We start from the raw sequence: 16,916 nt of genomic DNA on the forward strand, positions 1-16,916 counted from the left end.
TGATAGCCGTCAAGTTATTTGAAGTTGTAACATACCATTCCAACCGACAAAGAGATAGTGCAGTGTGGTACAGTGCTGTTGGTTCCCTCTTTTCAACTGTGTGCGCAACAATGTATTATACAACTAGAAGAGATAGTGAAGTATGTAGTGTTTTTTGGCGATGGATAAACTTCGCCTGGCACTATGTGACGTTGGCTGCACGAAAGCTGAGAGATTTGGCTGTCAAATGTTTAAGCACAATTGGTGAAACCATCGGAGTAGGTGCCTTAGAGTCAGTTAAAAAGAATGTACATGGCGCCAACCTGCTGTTAAAAGAAAAAAAGAAAATAGTAATAATATAATGGTGGAGCGTCCTGTTATAAGAGGTAGATCAATTACAGTCAACAACAGTCTCTTTGCAGTCTGGAAGTCAGGAGGTGGATTTACAGAACCTGAAGTTTTATTATTACAGAGTGGGGCAGGTCAATATAGCAGTAAAAGCTGATTTACACAGGGTCAGTAACTGACTACAAATTCGAGGCAAGTCAGTGCTGACCCGAAAAAAACCCTGTGTAAACTGATTTGAAGTCAGTACAGTGGCTTGAAGTCAGCGCTGACTTGAATATTCGGACACGAATATTTTAAAGTCAGTTGGCGTCCCCCGCCACCCGCGCACCCCCGCGCCAGCCAAATAAACCCCGTGTAAACAGACAAGTCAGTGCGTGGAAAATGACGCGTAAGCTTAGCGAAGACGAAACCTTAAAATTGGTGCAATTATATGGCGAAAACGAGTGCCTTTGGGATATTAAATCCCTAAATTACCGCAATAAAGAAATGCGGTTAACAGCGTTGCAAAATATGGCTCAACAAATGCAAATAGAAGGGCTCACTTCTACTGAAGTAAAAAATAAAATTAAAGCCATAAGGGCTACATATTATTTAGAGCTCGACAAGATACAAAAATCCACCAGATCTGGCGCTAGTGGGAACGTATATGTCCCAAGTAGGGTGATATTGGGGTTCCTGCATCACTCTCGCTTCGCTCGATTGATGCAAGAACCCCAATCACATTTTTTCATCGTGTTTTATAAATCATCGCAATAGCCGATCGCATTACACATGCGCTAGTCCACCGCGCAAGCAGCGCATCGGATTCACATTCGGTGATCTGATTCGACGTTTAGTCAGATGCTCGAAACATACAATAGAGCTAAGTATACAATGCATCCGATATGTTTACTTTGATATGATATTGTATGCCCGATCGATTTGATCAATTCTAATGAGATTATTTTTTTAGATTAACAGTGTAAGTTCTGTCGATGCAAACTCAAAGTGTGTAAATACATCGGCTGATTTTTAACAGAACTGCTTACTGTTTTAAAGTCATGAGAAATAAATTCTAATCACATTAACGATTTCTGTTCTACATATTGGACATAACATATTGTTTAAAGATAGAGCACACTTTGTGCACGCTATGGCATGACCACATGGTCTATAAGCGACCCTTACTTCTTCGACAAGACAAATTTTGCAGGAAAGTCTCGACTCTTCTTTCACATATTTAACAGGTTTATTGACATCGGTTTTTACACATATTTTATTGTTAGTACACGTTTCCCGGTTTTCACGTATTTCGAATGACTCGTTAATAACACTTTGTACATATTCTTTACCCTTCATAAGTAACACATAGGGACAGAACTGAAACCATCGAGCGTGTTCAGACCATGGCAGATCCTCACGACTCCAGTCCTTAAGCTTGCCTCCACAGAAATAACAAATTACATTATCATTTATTCCTGTATAAAAAAACCCGGCACTCGCCATTTCTTCAGGGGTTTGAATTAAATCTTGAGGCCAAGTTTTAAAACTATTCAAGCGCATGCTTTGAGTAGCATAACTTGGGTATTCAGGATGAAATGACATCTCTGTACACATAGTAAAGTAAGTAGGTTATTGTTATAATTGGAATTTTTTTGCAGATAGCTATAATTTACGTTGCTTAAGATTAGCGTCTTGTCTGTTAATGCTTATTTTTTTATTTTTTTATGTTATATATCCCACAATTCTCTTAAAAATAGGTACCCAGGTAATACTTTTTAGGATTCCGTACCTCAAAAGGAAGGGAAAATGAAGGAAGGAAGGAGGAAAGGAGGAGGAAGGAAAGGAAGGAACCCTTATAGGATCACTTCGTTGTCTGTCTGTTTGTCTGCCTGTCTGTCACGAAAACTACAGAGTGGGTACTTCCTGCTGACTTAGAATCAAGAAATTTGGCAGGTAGGTAGGTCTAATAGCAGACATAAGGGGAAAAATCTGGGAATCGTGAATTTGTGGTTACATCACACAAAAATTAAATCGTGGTCAAGAACTAATAATTAGTGTTTTCAATTTCCAAAGCAAGATAAATATATTAAGTGGGGTATCATATGACAGGGTTTCACTTGTGCATTCTAAAACAGATTTTTATTTATTTTTATGCATCATAGTTTTTGATTTATCGTACAAAATGTCGAAGAATACGACTGTAGTACGGAACCCTCGCTGCGCGAGCCTGACTCGCACTTGACCGGTTTTATCTTATATGCATATAGTAAAGGCATACAATCAAAACTTTTTCGGTCTAGTAATGTTATGCTTATGAGTGGTTAACGTTTTATACAGTTATTGAATATACCTAGTTATATGAAAACCGGTAGTTAGTTTTAGTTTTTAGCTTTATGTTATTAATTATCACTACTATATCATACAAACCCTACAAGTGGCAATCTAAAGTGTAAATCTTACCTATTTTTGAATAAAAGATTTGGGTTTTTAATAACCATTCATTAAAAAAATGGAAAGAAACCAAAAATATTTTAAAAGTTAGAAAGCTCGAAGGTTTTCGGTTCCCAATACTATAAACACAGAAAACCATTATAAAAAGAATCTTGTCACCTATGGTTAAAGTATGCAACTTCCATAAAAGAATTTCGTCTCGGGTAGCCGCGACGGATTGGCACCACCCCCCATATTAGGAAAGTAAAGGTATAAACATAATTGTCAATCCTCATTTAATGGATTTTAGTCTTTATCTAGAGCATTCATAAGAACGATATATCAATATGAGTTCACGAAAATAACACTCAATTTTTACTAAAGTACTAATGTGAATGCGGGTTTATGATTTCATAATATAAAAAGCGATGCAGGAGCTACATTGGACATTAAGTCTATTATTTTCAGTTGAAGTGACTAGTGCACCAAAAACCCTGTAAGTATGTACGTGTCTTACGTGTCTTTTTTTATATAGTACCTACCTCTTCGTGAATTCGATAAAGTAATTATATAATAGGTAATAAATATTATTCATTTAAATAATAGTTATCATTTTTTAAGTATTAAGTGGATATTTATATTTGGCTCTTACATATATTACGTACTAGCTGATGCCCGCAACTTCACCCGCATGGATTTAAATTTTTCAAAATCCCGCGGGAAATCTTTGATTTTTCCGGGATAAAAAGTAGCCTATGAGTTAATCCAGGGTATAATCTATCTCCATTCCAAATTTCATCCAAATTCGTTTTTTTTTTGCGCGATTGAGTGACAAACATCAAAACATCCAAACATCCACACTTTATTATATATTAGGATTTATTTTGTACCAGGATGTAGGAGTTACCTGCGAATAATATGTCATACTTACTTAATTTAATTTGTCTTTTACTTCAGGTCGACTGTAAGCGGAAACCCTTTTGACTCCGATAACGAAAGCACAGTAGTTAAGAAAACTAGAAAATCGAGTAAGAAGACGACTCGAGCTGAGAAGGCCAAGCAAAAGCCAAAGAAGTCGATACAATCGGACTCTGACTCTGAGCCCGAGCCTTCGAAAATTATTAAGAAAAAAAGAGCAATTCTAGATTCAGAGGTAAGGCTAATAATTTTCAATGTTATGTAAGTAGGTATGATCCATCAACTCATAATATTTGTGTTTTATAACTGGAAATATGAGTACAATTTTGAGTTACTTTCTTTTTTCTTTTTCCTGTACAAACCGTTTTTTATATTATCAAAAATATTAAAAAAAGCCTTATGAACGGTTTAGTTTATTGAAATCATGTGATATTCATTATTTCTTTATTGATTTCAGGAGGAAGGCGAGCCCATAAGAGCGACGGCTTTGCGAAGTTTTTTCTCCCGACGGGTGGGAACGGGCTACACATTGCAAAGGGCGGATCCCACGAAGAATGGAGAGTACTACATAGAGCTGCGTGTATACAATACGCGTGAAGCTGCGACGCTGGGCACCGATAGATGGAAACGCGCGCTCATAACATACAAGTCAGCTGTGGAAGGTGATAGTGGAACATGGCAGGCTGTAACTAAATTAGTTACAGCAGCGAAGGAAGAATATTCGGCTATTCAGCCTATTTTATATCCGTATAACGCTTACTGAAAATTGTTTTATTAATATATAAAATAATAAACGTACTTCCTATGACTTTACAGGTTTAATTATTATTTAAATATCATATTTTTGATTGCGATGTTTGACCTATAATCTATTAAGCAGGCTTATAATCAAAAGGCAATAATCAATGTGTCTTTCCTTACAGCAATTGCAGTAATGAAAAAATAAGTACTGAAATCAGAATCCAAAAACCAGATATAGAAACCAAAATCTGAATTTAAATATTGACATTCAGATATATATTTCTTTCAAATTTTCATCTCGCATAAGAAACAAAAAGTTAGAAGTTATTATTAAAATTTTATTTTATTATTTTGATTGTCTTTCCTTGCAGCAATTGCAGTAATGAAAAACTAAGTGCTGAAATCAAATTCTAAAATCTGATATAGAAATCAAAATCTGAATTCAAATATTAACATTCAGATATTTTTTTCTAATTTGATTTCGCATAAGATACAAAAAATAAGAGGTTATCGCTAAAATTTTATTTTATTATTGTCTTTACAGTCCTTACAGCAATTGCAGTAATGAAAAAATAAGTACTGAAATCAGAATCCAAAAACCAGATATAGAAACCAAAATCTGAATTTAAAAACATTGCTGTCAGATATTTGTTTCTATTATTTTAATTAATTAAAGGAAAGAGTAAGTAAAATAAAACTGAAATATTACATGTCAAATATTGAATTGAAATTACATGAGTTAGATTTTTTTAATATTTTTTGATATTGATATATTAAATATAAAGTGCAAAATTTAACATGAAATTCTGTCAGGACTGTAACGTGCATGTTTCAAAGTATTCATCACATAAGAAAAGTAACATTCATAAAGCAAATTGCTTACTTAGAACTGAGTTTGATAATGTGCAATTGATAGCCAGTGCTTTCAAAAATAGGATTGCGAGTTATAGGGTAAATCCAAATTCATCTAGCATTATTTCACCAGAACTATTTTTATCAAATGTTTGTAGCAATGTTTGTAATATAATTAAAACTTTACTTAATAAACATAAGTCAATCAAGGTAAATTTGGAATTATTTGTATTATACAGACTTCCTAAAAATGATGAAGTTTCTTTAAAATCTTTTAATACTAAATATACAGCTATAGTTCAAAGCGATGATTTACATGCTCTTTTTGAAGAATACTCCAAGAATTTGATAAGCAAATGCACAGAGTTTGAATTATCCGAGTCTGGCTGGACAATTGAGTCAATTAACCATTTAGAAGTAAATATAGCAAAATATAATCCCTTGAGAGCTGGCACTTACATTGATTTACCAAAAAATATTATCAGAACGAAGTCATGTCTTAATATTCATAATAAAGACAGTCACTGCTTTCTTTGGTGTATCATAGCACAAATGTATCCAACAAAACGTAATCCAAATAGAACGTCATCTTATCCACACTATTCTAAAATTTTAAATATAACTGGTATGTCATTCCCACCAACATTTGAAGACATAAAATGTTTTGAAAAACACAATGCAAATATAAGTGTCAATATTTATGGCTTAGAAAAAAATAATACTGTAACAGGACCTTTGTACAAAACTCCTCAAAGAAAGCTTGTGCATGTTAACTTATTATTTATCAATAAACAAAACAAGAGTCATTTTGTTTTGATCAAAAATTTTGGAAAGCTTGTCCACAAGCAACTTACGAAGCACAAATCTAAAATTCACTTATGTGATGAATGTTTTCTTTACTTTGATTCTGAAACTAAATTAGATACTCATGAATGCGCTCGAATGCAAACAGTTCTTCCAGAAGTGAATGCTAAACTTCGTTTTTCGAATCCAGAAAGGACTCAAAAAATTCCAGTTGTTATTTATGGTGATTTTAGAATAGAATAGAATAGAAGTACATTTATTGGTTGATCCGACACATGATAAACACAAACACAAATATTTACAAAAAAACATTCCTTAAAATCTAATAGGTACCTATTATCTAAAATGTGTCGTGCCAACGAAAAGGCCCGAACTCAGCTGAATGTTGTGGTTACACGATGTTACCACAACGCTGGTTTTCTGTTCGAGCCCAAACGAGGGAAGTCCTGGTTAGTAGCATCATTATTTATTTGTACTTAAAATAAAATAAAATAATAAAAATAGGTCAAAATTGTGTTCTTTATTTTTATGTTACTGCTATTATAGATTAAACTAGGGGTTAATTTAGGGGTGATGTTGTTGTTTGGACTGCCACAAACTAGCTTACCGACTTTTGAATATTTAGTAGGTGAGCACGGTATAATCTTTTGAACGCAAATTTGGAGCCAACGTTACGGAAGGGTGGGGGGATGTCATTCCAGCATTTCGTGGCAAGGTATTTAAAACTGCCACGAAATGCTGCAGACCTGTGGCGTGGCGTCAATAATGGAGGCACTGTCGATCTAAGTCCAAAGGTTGGCTCGCGCCATACTAACTTTTTGTACAGATACTCAGGTTGCTTAGTTTTGATAATACCAAATAATAAAGTACCTAAAAGTAGATTATATCTGTTCTTCATTTTTAGCAAGTTGTTTTGATTTAAAAATGGAGTGACGTGAGATCTTGGTGGAATAGGAAAACAAAAACGAGCGCATGCATTTTGTATGCGTTCAAGTAATCGCCACGTTTTACCGAAAAGGCAAGGACCGTAAACTGTTATACAGTAATTTAATTTCGACAATATTAGTGTGTCACAAAGCCTAATTCTAAGGTTAATATTAATGTAAGGCCGAATCTTGTACAACACTTTTAGTCTATAGAAACAGTTCCGAGCAAGGTCAGCTACGTGGTTTTCGAAGCGTAGGTTTTCATCCATGCGTAGGCCAAGATTTCGAGTTTCATTGACATGTTCTATATCTACTCCGTCAATGCATAATTTTGGCCGGTGGGCAAGAATTGTACTAACTTGCTTCTTTGTACCCATAACCATGAATTTAGACTTCAGGGGGTTAAGAATGAGACCATTTTGCTGACACCACTGTGAAATGTTATTAAGGACTTTGTTTATCTGGTCAACTGCATTACTGACATCTTGATGGTTGACAGGAATATATAATTGAAGGTCATCAGCGTATAGATGATATTGACAATTTTCAATACAGTTAATTATATCAGCCGAATACAATATAAATAAAAGAGGCCCTAGTATAGAGCCCTGTGGGACGCCCCTATCAACAGGTTTTAAAGAAGATAGCAAATCCTTTCCATTATTTTTTCGAATAACCACTTGCTGCATCCTATCCTGTAAGTAACTAGAGAACCATTGCACTGTAGTTGAAGAAAAACCATAGAATGAGAGTTTAGCGAGCATAAGTTTTAAATTAATCGAGTCAAATGCTCGGGAAAAGTCCAGCAATGCAAGAATACTACCCTTACCAGAATCCTGAGAAGTGAGTATATTATCAATTACGTCAGATAGGGCAGAAGATGTACTATGATTTTTCCTAAATCCTGATTGAAAAAACGGTAAAATATTATGGGTCTCGCAATACTTAATGACCTGGTTGTAGATTATTTTTTCCAAAATCTTAGAAATATAAGGAAGAATACTTATCGGTCGCAAATCTTTTACATCTACAGGATTATTATTTTTTGGCAAAGGCAGAACTAAGGCTGTTTTCCAGAGGGAAGGAAATTTCGAGGATAGTATTGATTTGTTAACTATAGCTGTGATAACAGAAAGAGTCGTAGGTAATGTAAGAATAACCATATCCATGTTAATTTTGTCTATTCCTTGTGCATTCGATTTAATCATCAGTATGTTTTTTGCAACTACATTTTCATTTACAGTCTCGATTTGAAAACTACTATCTTTTAAAAATTTCTGCGAACCAAAGTGCACCAAACAAGCATCGTCAATTACATCATTCCCAGGTATGTTCAGAAAATGGTCATTTATTACATCAGGGTTATCGAATTGTTCTGGCAAATCACCAGTGCTTTTAAAATTAGGTAAAACATGCTTTTTCAGATTCTTCCAAAGGTAAGTTGAATTTTTTAAGTGTGCGTTTATATGATGATCATAATAAGCTTTCTTTTCACAAATGGCGCTGATATGAGAGAGATGTTTTAAGTCTTTATATTCGCTTTTACTCGCATCTGTCTTGAGCGTTTTGTATTTTGTGTGTGCCTCATCACGCAGTTTCATAATGTAGCGAACGTTACTAGTTAACCAGGGACTAAACTGGTCTTTTGTTATAAAAGTTTTTAAAGGCGCGTGTTTATCAAAAATGTCCAAAATTGATTTATTAAATGAAACCACCATATTGTCAACGCTACTATCATTGATGATCGCATTCCAATTTACGCTCTCAAGATCTTTATTAAATTCTATCATATTAATGTTCTTAATAGGACGATAGGTTACGCGTTTCGAAGGAATTTTAGGCTTTTTTATCTTCACCTCAGCTAAAATCATCGCGTGTCCACCCAGTTCAGGGTTATGATTGATGTTGAGATTAATAATTGGAATGTTAGCGCAGACAACGTCTATAAGTGTTGCACTGTGAGCCGTGAAGTGCGTGGGCTCTGTAACATAATTTTTAAGATTAGTGAAACGCAAAAAATTATTCAGATTTTGAAAACTGCTGCTGGTATTATTTAAAAGGTTAATATTAAAGTCCCCTAACAATATAATTTCATCAAATTTAGCAAAGAACAAAATGGATTCTGATAGAGTATCAAAGAATTTATCCACATCAAGCCAAGGCGGCCTGTAAGCAGTACCAATAAGGATATTGTGTAAATTTATAGTAAGTGATATCCACATCTGCTCAACTTCAACAGGCCCAGACGGGTGTGAGCACTTGCGCACTTTAAGCCCTTGCTTAACATAAAAGCCTACACCGCCCCCTCGAGAACGAACTGTAGGTGACCTTGGTAGATGAATAAGTTTAAATCCTTTGACAACGGGTGCTCGCGCATCTTCGCCAGCTTTCAGCCAAGTTTCATTTATAGCCAGAATATCTGGGGAATGAGAATTTAAAGCCATTGCAAACTCGTCGTGATTAGTAGAGAGTGATCCAGCATTGAATAAACCTAATTTTAAAAATTTAGATTTATTGCCTTTTAAATTTAAACATAACCAAATAATACACCCTACAAAACATTGTAATAAAAGATATTTCAGCTTTCTGATCCAAACAAGAGCTTATAATTATTACTATGTAAACAAACAAAAATGATGCCACTGTTATTTGTTTCGCATTACTATTTTTCATTGGCACGCAACATAATAGCACGAAACAACAATATGTGTACATAAGATATACGAAGACAAAAAAAGTTGCAACGTTGTTACTAGTTACAATGTTATATTCACTCCAAAGTAGGCCAACAAAACAAATTTTATCAATAATTAATATTAACAATTTAGTAATATGCAACAATATTTGAGTACAGAAAAATACTTTCAACCCCCAACCAAACTGGAAAAGAATAATGATATAAACAATAATTGTACTGTTTGTATTGGTATCTTGCAAACGGCGACGAGGACTATCGTATTTACATGAATAATATAAAGAGAAAATTAACCTTATAATATAGTAACATTCGTATGCATAAATAGACATATATGTTATACGCAGACCGAATAACAATTCTTTCAAAAGATCGTATTCACATGAATAATATACATAGAAAATTAACCTTATAATATAGTAACATCCGTATGCATAAATAGACGTAATATATATTATACGCAGACCGAATAACAATTCTTTCAAAAGATAGCCTATACACTCATAGTTATTGAAGTTAAAAAAATTTGGACTAGTACAACTATACATCAATGTGAGAAGTATTTGTACAGCGGAATAGTTTATCGACGTCCGCTTCTGTTTGCAGCAGGTGTACTTCGGAGGACTCAGAGCGCCTGGCATACACTTTGCCTTCTTTGGTCCACACAAATCTCCATCTCGCAGTACGTGCGGCGTCGCGCGCTTTAACGAAGATCTGTCTGTTAATTTTTGTAAGCCGCTCGTTGATGTAGAAACGGCGGGGTTCGTGCGATGGCAGGCCGAGGTCTCCCGTAGTTGAGCCGCGACGGACTCGCGCGTTTTTAAGAAACTCATCACGCGTAGCGCGACGTATAAGGGTATAAACTGCGTTAAGCGTGCCTCTCGCGTGTCCATACAAAAACGACCCGCGCGTGCCCATGCGCGTGCACACGCTCGTGAGCCCGTCGCGTGATACTTCCGTGCAATGGGGCACGCATGCACGCGACGTGATCACGCATCACGTTGGACGGGTCCACGCGCGAAGCCCGCTAGCGGGTGCACGCGCGTGCTTGTTCAGTTGACAGCGCTATCTCGAACCGACCGCACGCGCGTGCCCGGCCCATAACAAAAAATGACAAATTTTGATACAGAAAGGGTAATTGTTGAAGTTCAGTGTCGTCCTGCCATATGGGACCAATCAAGCGAAATATTTAAAGACCGGGACGCTAAATCAAAAGCATGGCTAGACATTTGTAAAGTACTGTTTGAAAATTTTGATGACTGGAGTGAAGCAGAAAAAAACATACAAGGTAAGTACCTACACTCTTTTTTTATTTTATAATAACGTAGGTTAGGTAAACTATTCTTTGCGCCTAATTTTTATTTTTAATAATCTATGCAATTAGTTATATATAATTAGTTATTTCAATTGTATTTGTGTCAATTAAATGTTTTCAACAATTAATCCAACTATAAAATTAAAACTCGGAATATTTACAATAATTTACCTATGTAAATATAAAATCATGCTTATATTCAAAACTAGTGCAGAGATACTGCGTATTTCTGAACATTGTGAAATTCGTGTGAACAATGTCCCATAATATTGGTATGGTTTTATATAATTATTGCTCGATAAATTCCAAAGTTCTTTCTTTCGGCCACGCGGTCGCCGCCATTTTGCGCGTCACGAGACAACCAGTATGTTCACGACTGCGAGCTTCACACTACTTCACACTATCGGTGTATTTAGGGTTCAAAATCATTTTAGGGCAGAAACAGTGGATCGGTAGGTAAATAAATAAAACAATTATCAACTAAAATATTTATTATATTGGTTTTAGAATTGGGCTAGTAACTTTGTAAAATAAGCGTGCGTTTTGTAGTTTTGTAGGTTTTTCTTTGACATCTCTCAACTTTAGTTTACAACAATCTAAGTTATTTGGTTACATCCTATGATTTTATATAACTAGATTAGTTATACGCCCGCTTTCAAAGGCAAGAGCAATGGAAGGTAATTGCCTACCATGCAGTTAGTCACGCTCCTATCGGTGTCGCGTCTACATGTGTTTGAGTACCAATAATATTTTAGTAAAAAAGATGCCTACTTGTGTTTTTAGACACTGTACAAACTACACATCACTGGATGTGTAATGAAAGAAAAAAAGTTTCATTTTATGCGTAATTACATAACATTTTACCTATTTAATGTAAGAATACTGAATTTCTTATAATTTTCGACTGTCATGGCGGCGCAACTGGTTACATCCGATGAATTTAACAAATAAAATCATTAGGTATATTATTAAAATATGCCTGCTATGTTAATAAAAAATGTGTGGTAAAAAACCGTGAAAATTCAATTATTGAATGTACATAAATTATAAAAAAGCCTTCAATAAATACTGCGATCTTGCCATGACAGCTGTCCGTCTGCAACGAAATAATCTGCGAAGCTATCGCGTAATGTATACGAATCTCTGTGGGTATTTCCAATTAACCCCCGAACTGAACGTATATGGTCTGGTATAATGACAATATCATGAAAGTCATTAATTTGACTTCTTGATCTTATAAAATTATGCAAAATACAAATTGTTTTAAGAAAACAAATTGCTTTGTCTTTTCCAACGTTCAATGGACGATGGAGTATGCGAAATTTATTAGCCATGATACCAAATGTACACTCAATATAACGTCGCGCTCTCGTTAACCTATAATTGAATATTTTTTTTTTGTAGTTTAAATCGAGAGCTCGAGCATATGGCCGCATGACATGGCTAGATAACCCAAATGCTTCATCTCCTACAATAATATAGGGCAAAGCTGCGGTTGCAGCAATGTTGGTTGGTTTATCATTGTGTATTACGGGCAATGCTTTGGCAGGAGGAATATCTATTAAGTCATTGTTGATTTGTTCGTACAATCGGCTTTGTGTGAAAATTGCGGAGTCAGATTCTTTACCCTGCACTCCCACGTTTATATAGGTAAACTCATAGTTGGCGTTACACATTGCAAGCAGTACAATAGAATAGTAATGCTTATAGTTGTAATAGAGGGAACCACTATGTGGAGGTCTTATAATGCGTATATGTTTTCCGTCTATTGCACCTATGCAGTTAGGAAACTGGGCTTGCGTTAAAAAACCTTTTTCAGTCTCTACCCATAGCGCACGGGAAAATTTTGGTATACATTCTTCCTTTAACCTTTCAATTATAATTTGACAAACTTCTGTTACTATTTTTCTGACCGTGGTTAGTCCTGTCTGATACGCCAGATGAATATCGACGAAGGTATGTCCACTAACTAAATATCTGTAATAAAATAAAATACCTGTGTTATTGTTTCAGTGAAAAAGCTGCAGCAAAGATGGAAAACTGCAAGAGACACTTATATAAGAGTGAGGTCTACTAAAAAAAAACTTAAATCAGGCTCCGGTTCCAGGGCAAATAAAACATACGTTTACTATAACATGCTGTCATTTTTAGATTCAAACTCGAATACTCAAGGAGAAGAATCGGCAGACAATTTTAATCAGTCAGTAGAGCAAAACGCGTCACCGAGAACTTCACAAAATAATACGATTATTGAAGAAGATTTGATTAATGTACCTAGCACCAGCTCCAGCGTTACCAAAGAAACACGATCTTCCAAGAAACGTAAGTGCGAATCGCCAACTGATTTCGAATTAGAGTTGTTAAATTACGTGAAGAATAACACTGCAGATAATATGGACGAAGACTTGAATTTTTTTAAGTCATTATTACCAACTGTAAAAAAATTGAGTTGCTTTAAAAAATTATTATTTCGTACGAAAGTATTACAAGCTTTAATTGATATTGAAAAAGAAATGATTATTACCATTGATGACCTTTCATTAACGCAAAATACGGTAACGAATGATTTAGAATCCTTAAACGTAAGATCAGATACGAACAATGAATAAATAGGTAACAAGAAAGACTTTGAAGATTTGATTAAGACTGTTTAATTATTAAGAACAAAAGAAAGAGAAGAACATGAAGAACTATTTAAGTTAGTAAAAAGCGCAATTTTATATTTATATTTTTCTGGTCTCATGTGCAATTATTATGATATACAAGGGCATTCGCCAAAAGTTTACAAGCCTTGAGGTGTCATGTTCATAAGGAAAGAAACGGGGTCGATTCGGACACTTTTATCTTAAACCCTATTTTGGGGTCAAATAAAAAAGTGTATCAATAGACCCCTTTTTTACTTAATGGACCTTTTTTTTGAACCTACTCATAACATTGCTCCTTCATATGTCCTCTTCTTAAATTTAATCTTTTATGTAGTAAACTGTGATTATGATTGTGATGATAAATAAGAATTTAAAATAATATTAGTACCCGATCTAGTAATAGAAGGGAATAATTAATAAGGGAAATATTCATATGTAAAAACTTGCAATCAATATGCGTCATTATAATTAATACTTTGTAAGGTAGGTATATTATTATAATTAAGACATTTAGACTTATTGTACTGTTTTAACTGTTATTGTGTTTTTTTATTTTAAACTTGAACCTGTGATTTTATTAGTGTATTTCAAATGAATAATCAATGACTAATTGTAACGTAGCGTTTATGCAAGACACTGTGATGACTGTTGTGATTAAGTATATAAAAAAATAAGTGAATAAGTAGGTATAGATAAAAAAAAACGAAAAAGATAAAACTGTGTAATTTAGAAATAACAAAATATAATTAATAAATATAAGAAACTGTGATTAATATGATGATTAATAAGTGTGCGGTTATGTGTTTCGGTCCGTGAACCACATCAAGAAAAACATTTTAAGCCATATTCAGGTGTCACTGCCGAAACAATAAGAACTTCTTCTTCTTTCTTGCTTGATGTGGCTAAACAGAAATGTGACTTACATAAATTGGCAAAAAATATGAGTGTTCTAAACTTTTGTTAAATAATGACTGTTTTTTTACATGAATAAAGATGATTATTAATATCGAAATGTCTTTACTTACCGCAATGTCATTGCAAATCGTTCCATTGGTGATACGATTGACGTAGATTTCAATCGTAGATTGTTAGTCTTCAAATAGGGCTCCAGTTTTGAATATAATTCATCATAGACTTGTAATGAAACTTTAAAATATTTGAAAAAAAACCTTTCATTTTTTCTTAATATACCAAACTTCACCACGAATTCCCCGCACAGTAACCTAGATTCAACGAACGGGCTTACTGGCTGGCGTCTTTTTTTGGCAATTCGTCGTCGCCGTCGTCTTGATAAATAATACAACATTAATTTATCCATTATTACTTATTCGACTGTACACCTCCAACGTCAAAATTGTACTGAGAAAACTGCGTACGCGGATGCACGCGCCGATGCCCGCGCATAAGCACGCGAACGTGCTCACGTGCGTGCACCAGAAGCGTGGCCCGCGACGTGCTCACGTGCGTGCACACGCTTAACGCAGTTTATGCCCTAAGTCGCACGACAATTGGTCGAGAGCGAAAGGAATGTGTCGCCGCACTGGATGAGGCAGCGGCGGCTCGCTTAGGCCCGACGCGGACCGAACTGACAATATCTCGTTCCTCAATTTTGACTCCTATCTTGGATGCAATAGTAGTGACGATATGGGCCAAGGATTCATTTTCACATTCCGGTATTCCCGTGATTTGAATGTCGTTAGCCAGATTAGACTGCTCCCTGATATTTAGCTCAATTTGGAGCTGGTTGATGGACTTTTGCAAAGTAAGTTTTTCATTTTCTAGGTCCTCATACTTACTTTTGTAGCTTTTGACTTCTTTACTGAGATCATAAATTTGGGCTGATAAAAAATCTGTTGTTGTAGTGAATTCCGACTTCAGTTTTTCAAGGGCACTATTTATCTGGCTATGGATCTCCGTTGATAAACAAGCTTTCATATATTCAAGCTTCGAATCTAGAAGAGCTGCGAACTGCTGATAGGTAATAACTCCCGAAGGATTTGAATCGCTGTTTTTGAGAGGAGGTTCACTGATAATAGCGCTAGCTTCGTGAGCCATCACATCATCGCAGGACATATCGAGCTGTGATATCGTATTGGGGCTGCTAAATTGCTGTCGCACAGGTGTGTCATTACCTTTACGTCTCGAAGTAACATTTTCACAGGACGGACATCGCCATGATTTCTTTATGTTTACATAATGTTCAGTATAGTGTGTAGAAGTCATGTTCAAACACTGAAAATGATACGTACCCGTACAGGTCACGCATTTTATCAGTTCGCTTTTGTGTAATTCCTTAGAACAAGCAAGACACTTCATTGTTGACTTTGTTTTATACAAACGATTGTAGGTAGGCTGCCGCGCGCACAAGTAAGCAAGTTGTTTTGACGCACTAAACTAACTTAGCTATTCACGATCACAACTTTATTTATTGTAAGTATTATGTATTGCCGAACACTATTTCACGAATCAATTATGGCGTAAAGAACTATTTACTATTTTAAAGAATTATTTTTGACGAGCGTTGTAAAACACGTACGTTTGATAGAAGTTTTCGATCTACCCTCCATCTATTTTGAGAGTTTACTTCGAGAATAGTTTACTTCGATCTATTTTGAGAGTTTACTTCGAGAATATTCTGACAAAAGTAAAAGTGAGCATGTAGAAAATGTTCAGATTCATGAAGCTACTTGTTTTGCTTATTATATATGCTGTGAATCCAACCCTGAATTGAACGACTTTGTTTCTTATCGAGGACCAAATTGTGCGAAAAAATTCGTAGATTCAATTTCGAAAGACATGGAAAGATTATACAAAATTTTAAATATTTATAAAGACATGAATCCGCTTACTAATGAAGAGCAGATATCTTATAATAGTGCTACATTATGCCATATTTGTAAAAGTGAATTTTCTCATTATTTATACTATATATAGCTCAATTACCACTCACTCACTGATTGACATAATTGTTCTCCTAGAAAGAGACAGAAAATGATATAATAATGTATGGGAGATATGTTCAGAAGTGGGATTCGACTAGGGAAAAATTATGACATTTCAGAAAAACAAGATGGCGGCCGACCTGACTTTTGTAACTTTTTTGTTTTCCAACCGATTTTGTTTAAACTTGCAGTTATTTTAGACATTAGCAAACGATTTTTAGAAAAAGTGTAAAAAATTGGAAAAACAAGATGGCGGCCGAGATTTTCAAAAAATTTCCTCCTGTAAAATTTTGTATGAAACTTTTTTTTTTCACTAATACTTTCGTATAGAAGACAAAG

General features: G+C 34.9%; 4 protein-coding genes across 6 annotated transcripts; 2 read left to right on the top strand and 2 right to left on the bottom strand.

Moving 5' to 3' along the window:
• Positions 1-1,365: 1,365 nt before the first annotated feature.
• Positions 1,366-1,922, bottom strand: LOC138404141 (death-associated inhibitor of apoptosis 1-like). The gene has a single exon (XM_069507383.1). The coding sequence runs from the start codon at positions 1,909-1,911 to the stop codon at positions 1,366-1,368; it is 546 nt and encodes a 181-aa protein (XP_069363484.1). The 5' UTR covers positions 1,912-1,922.
• On the top strand, positions 1,922-4,463 carry LOC117994406 (uncharacterized). 2 transcript variants are annotated; one of them, XM_069507807.1, is made up of 3 exons: positions 1,922-3,235; positions 3,697-3,892; positions 4,115-4,463. In XM_069507807.1, the coding sequence occupies exons 1-3, from the start codon at positions 3,168-3,170 to the stop codon at positions 4,418-4,420; spliced, it is 570 nt and encodes a 189-aa protein (XP_069363908.1). In that variant the 5' UTR covers positions 1,922-3,167; the 3' UTR covers positions 4,421-4,463. The 2 variants fall into 2 exon arrangements, with proteins under 2 accessions (XP_069363908.1, XP_069363909.1); XM_069507808.1 differs by having other exon boundaries at positions 3,206-3,243.
• Positions 4,464-10,532: 6,069 nt separating this feature from the next.
• LOC117994116 (uncharacterized) lies at positions 10,533-14,810 on the top strand. Its single transcript, XM_034981997.2, has 2 exons — positions 10,533-10,963; positions 13,004-14,810. Exons 1-2 carry the CDS (start codon positions 10,786-10,788, stop codon positions 13,597-13,599), a joined length of 774 nt encoding a protein of 257 aa, XP_034837888.1. The 5' UTR covers positions 10,533-10,785; the 3' UTR covers positions 13,600-14,810.
• LOC138404275 (uncharacterized) lies at positions 11,710-15,132 on the bottom strand. Of its 2 annotated transcripts, none has more exons than XM_069507831.1 (2): positions 14,661-15,132; positions 11,710-12,967 (listed from the first exon to the last, which is right to left on the bottom strand). In XM_069507831.1, the coding sequence occupies exons 1-2, from the start codon at positions 14,951-14,953 to the stop codon at positions 12,049-12,051; spliced, it is 1,212 nt and encodes a 403-aa protein (XP_069363932.1). In that variant the 5' UTR covers positions 14,954-15,132; the 3' UTR covers positions 11,710-12,048. The 2 variants fall into 2 exon arrangements, 1 of the variants encoding a protein (XP_069363932.1); XR_011238282.1 differs by lacking the exon at positions 14,661-15,132 and adding an exon at positions 13,265-13,400 and having other exon boundaries at positions 12,834-12,967.
• Between the last annotated feature and the right edge of the window lie 1,784 nt (positions 15,133-16,916).

This window comes from Maniola hyperantus, chromosome 26 (genome assembly GCF_902806685.2).
Source record: "Maniola hyperantus chromosome 26, iAphHyp1.2, whole genome shotgun sequence".
Taxonomy (NCBI): domain Eukaryota; kingdom Metazoa; phylum Arthropoda; class Insecta; order Lepidoptera; family Nymphalidae; genus Maniola; species Maniola hyperantus.

Excerpts from the sequence above, each read along its gene's own strand:
- LOC138404141 (XM_069507383.1), bottom strand. The coding sequence starts at position 1,911 with ATGTCATTTCATCCTGAATACCCAAGTTATGCTACTCAAAGCATGCGC.
- LOC117994116 (XM_034981997.2), top strand. The coding sequence starts at position 10,786 with ATGACAAATTTTGATACAGAAAGGGTAATTGTTGAAGTTCAGTGTCGT. Across the intron at positions 10,964-13,003 it reads AGCAGAAAAAAACATACAAG|TGAAAAAGCTGCAGCAAAGA; the intron begins GTAAGTACCTAC and ends TTATTGTTTCAG.
- LOC117994406 (XM_069507807.1), top strand. The coding sequence starts at position 3,168 with ATGCAGGAGCTACATTGGACATTAAGTCTATTATTTTCAGTTGAAGTG. Across the intron at positions 3,236-3,696 it reads ACTAGTGCACCAAAAACCCT|GTCGACTGTAAGCGGAAACC; the intron begins GTAAGTATGTAC and ends CTTTTACTTCAG. Across the intron at positions 3,893-4,114 it reads GAGCAATTCTAGATTCAGAG|GAGGAAGGCGAGCCCATAAG; the intron begins GTAAGGCTAATA and ends TATTGATTTCAG.
- LOC138404275 (XM_069507831.1), bottom strand. The coding sequence starts at position 14,953 with ATGGATAAATTAATGTTGTATTATTTATCAAGACGACGGCGACGACGA. Across the intron at positions 12,968-14,660 it reads CGATTTGCAATGACATTGCG|ATATTTAGTTAGTGGACATA; the intron begins GTAAGTAAAGAC and ends ATTTTATTACAG.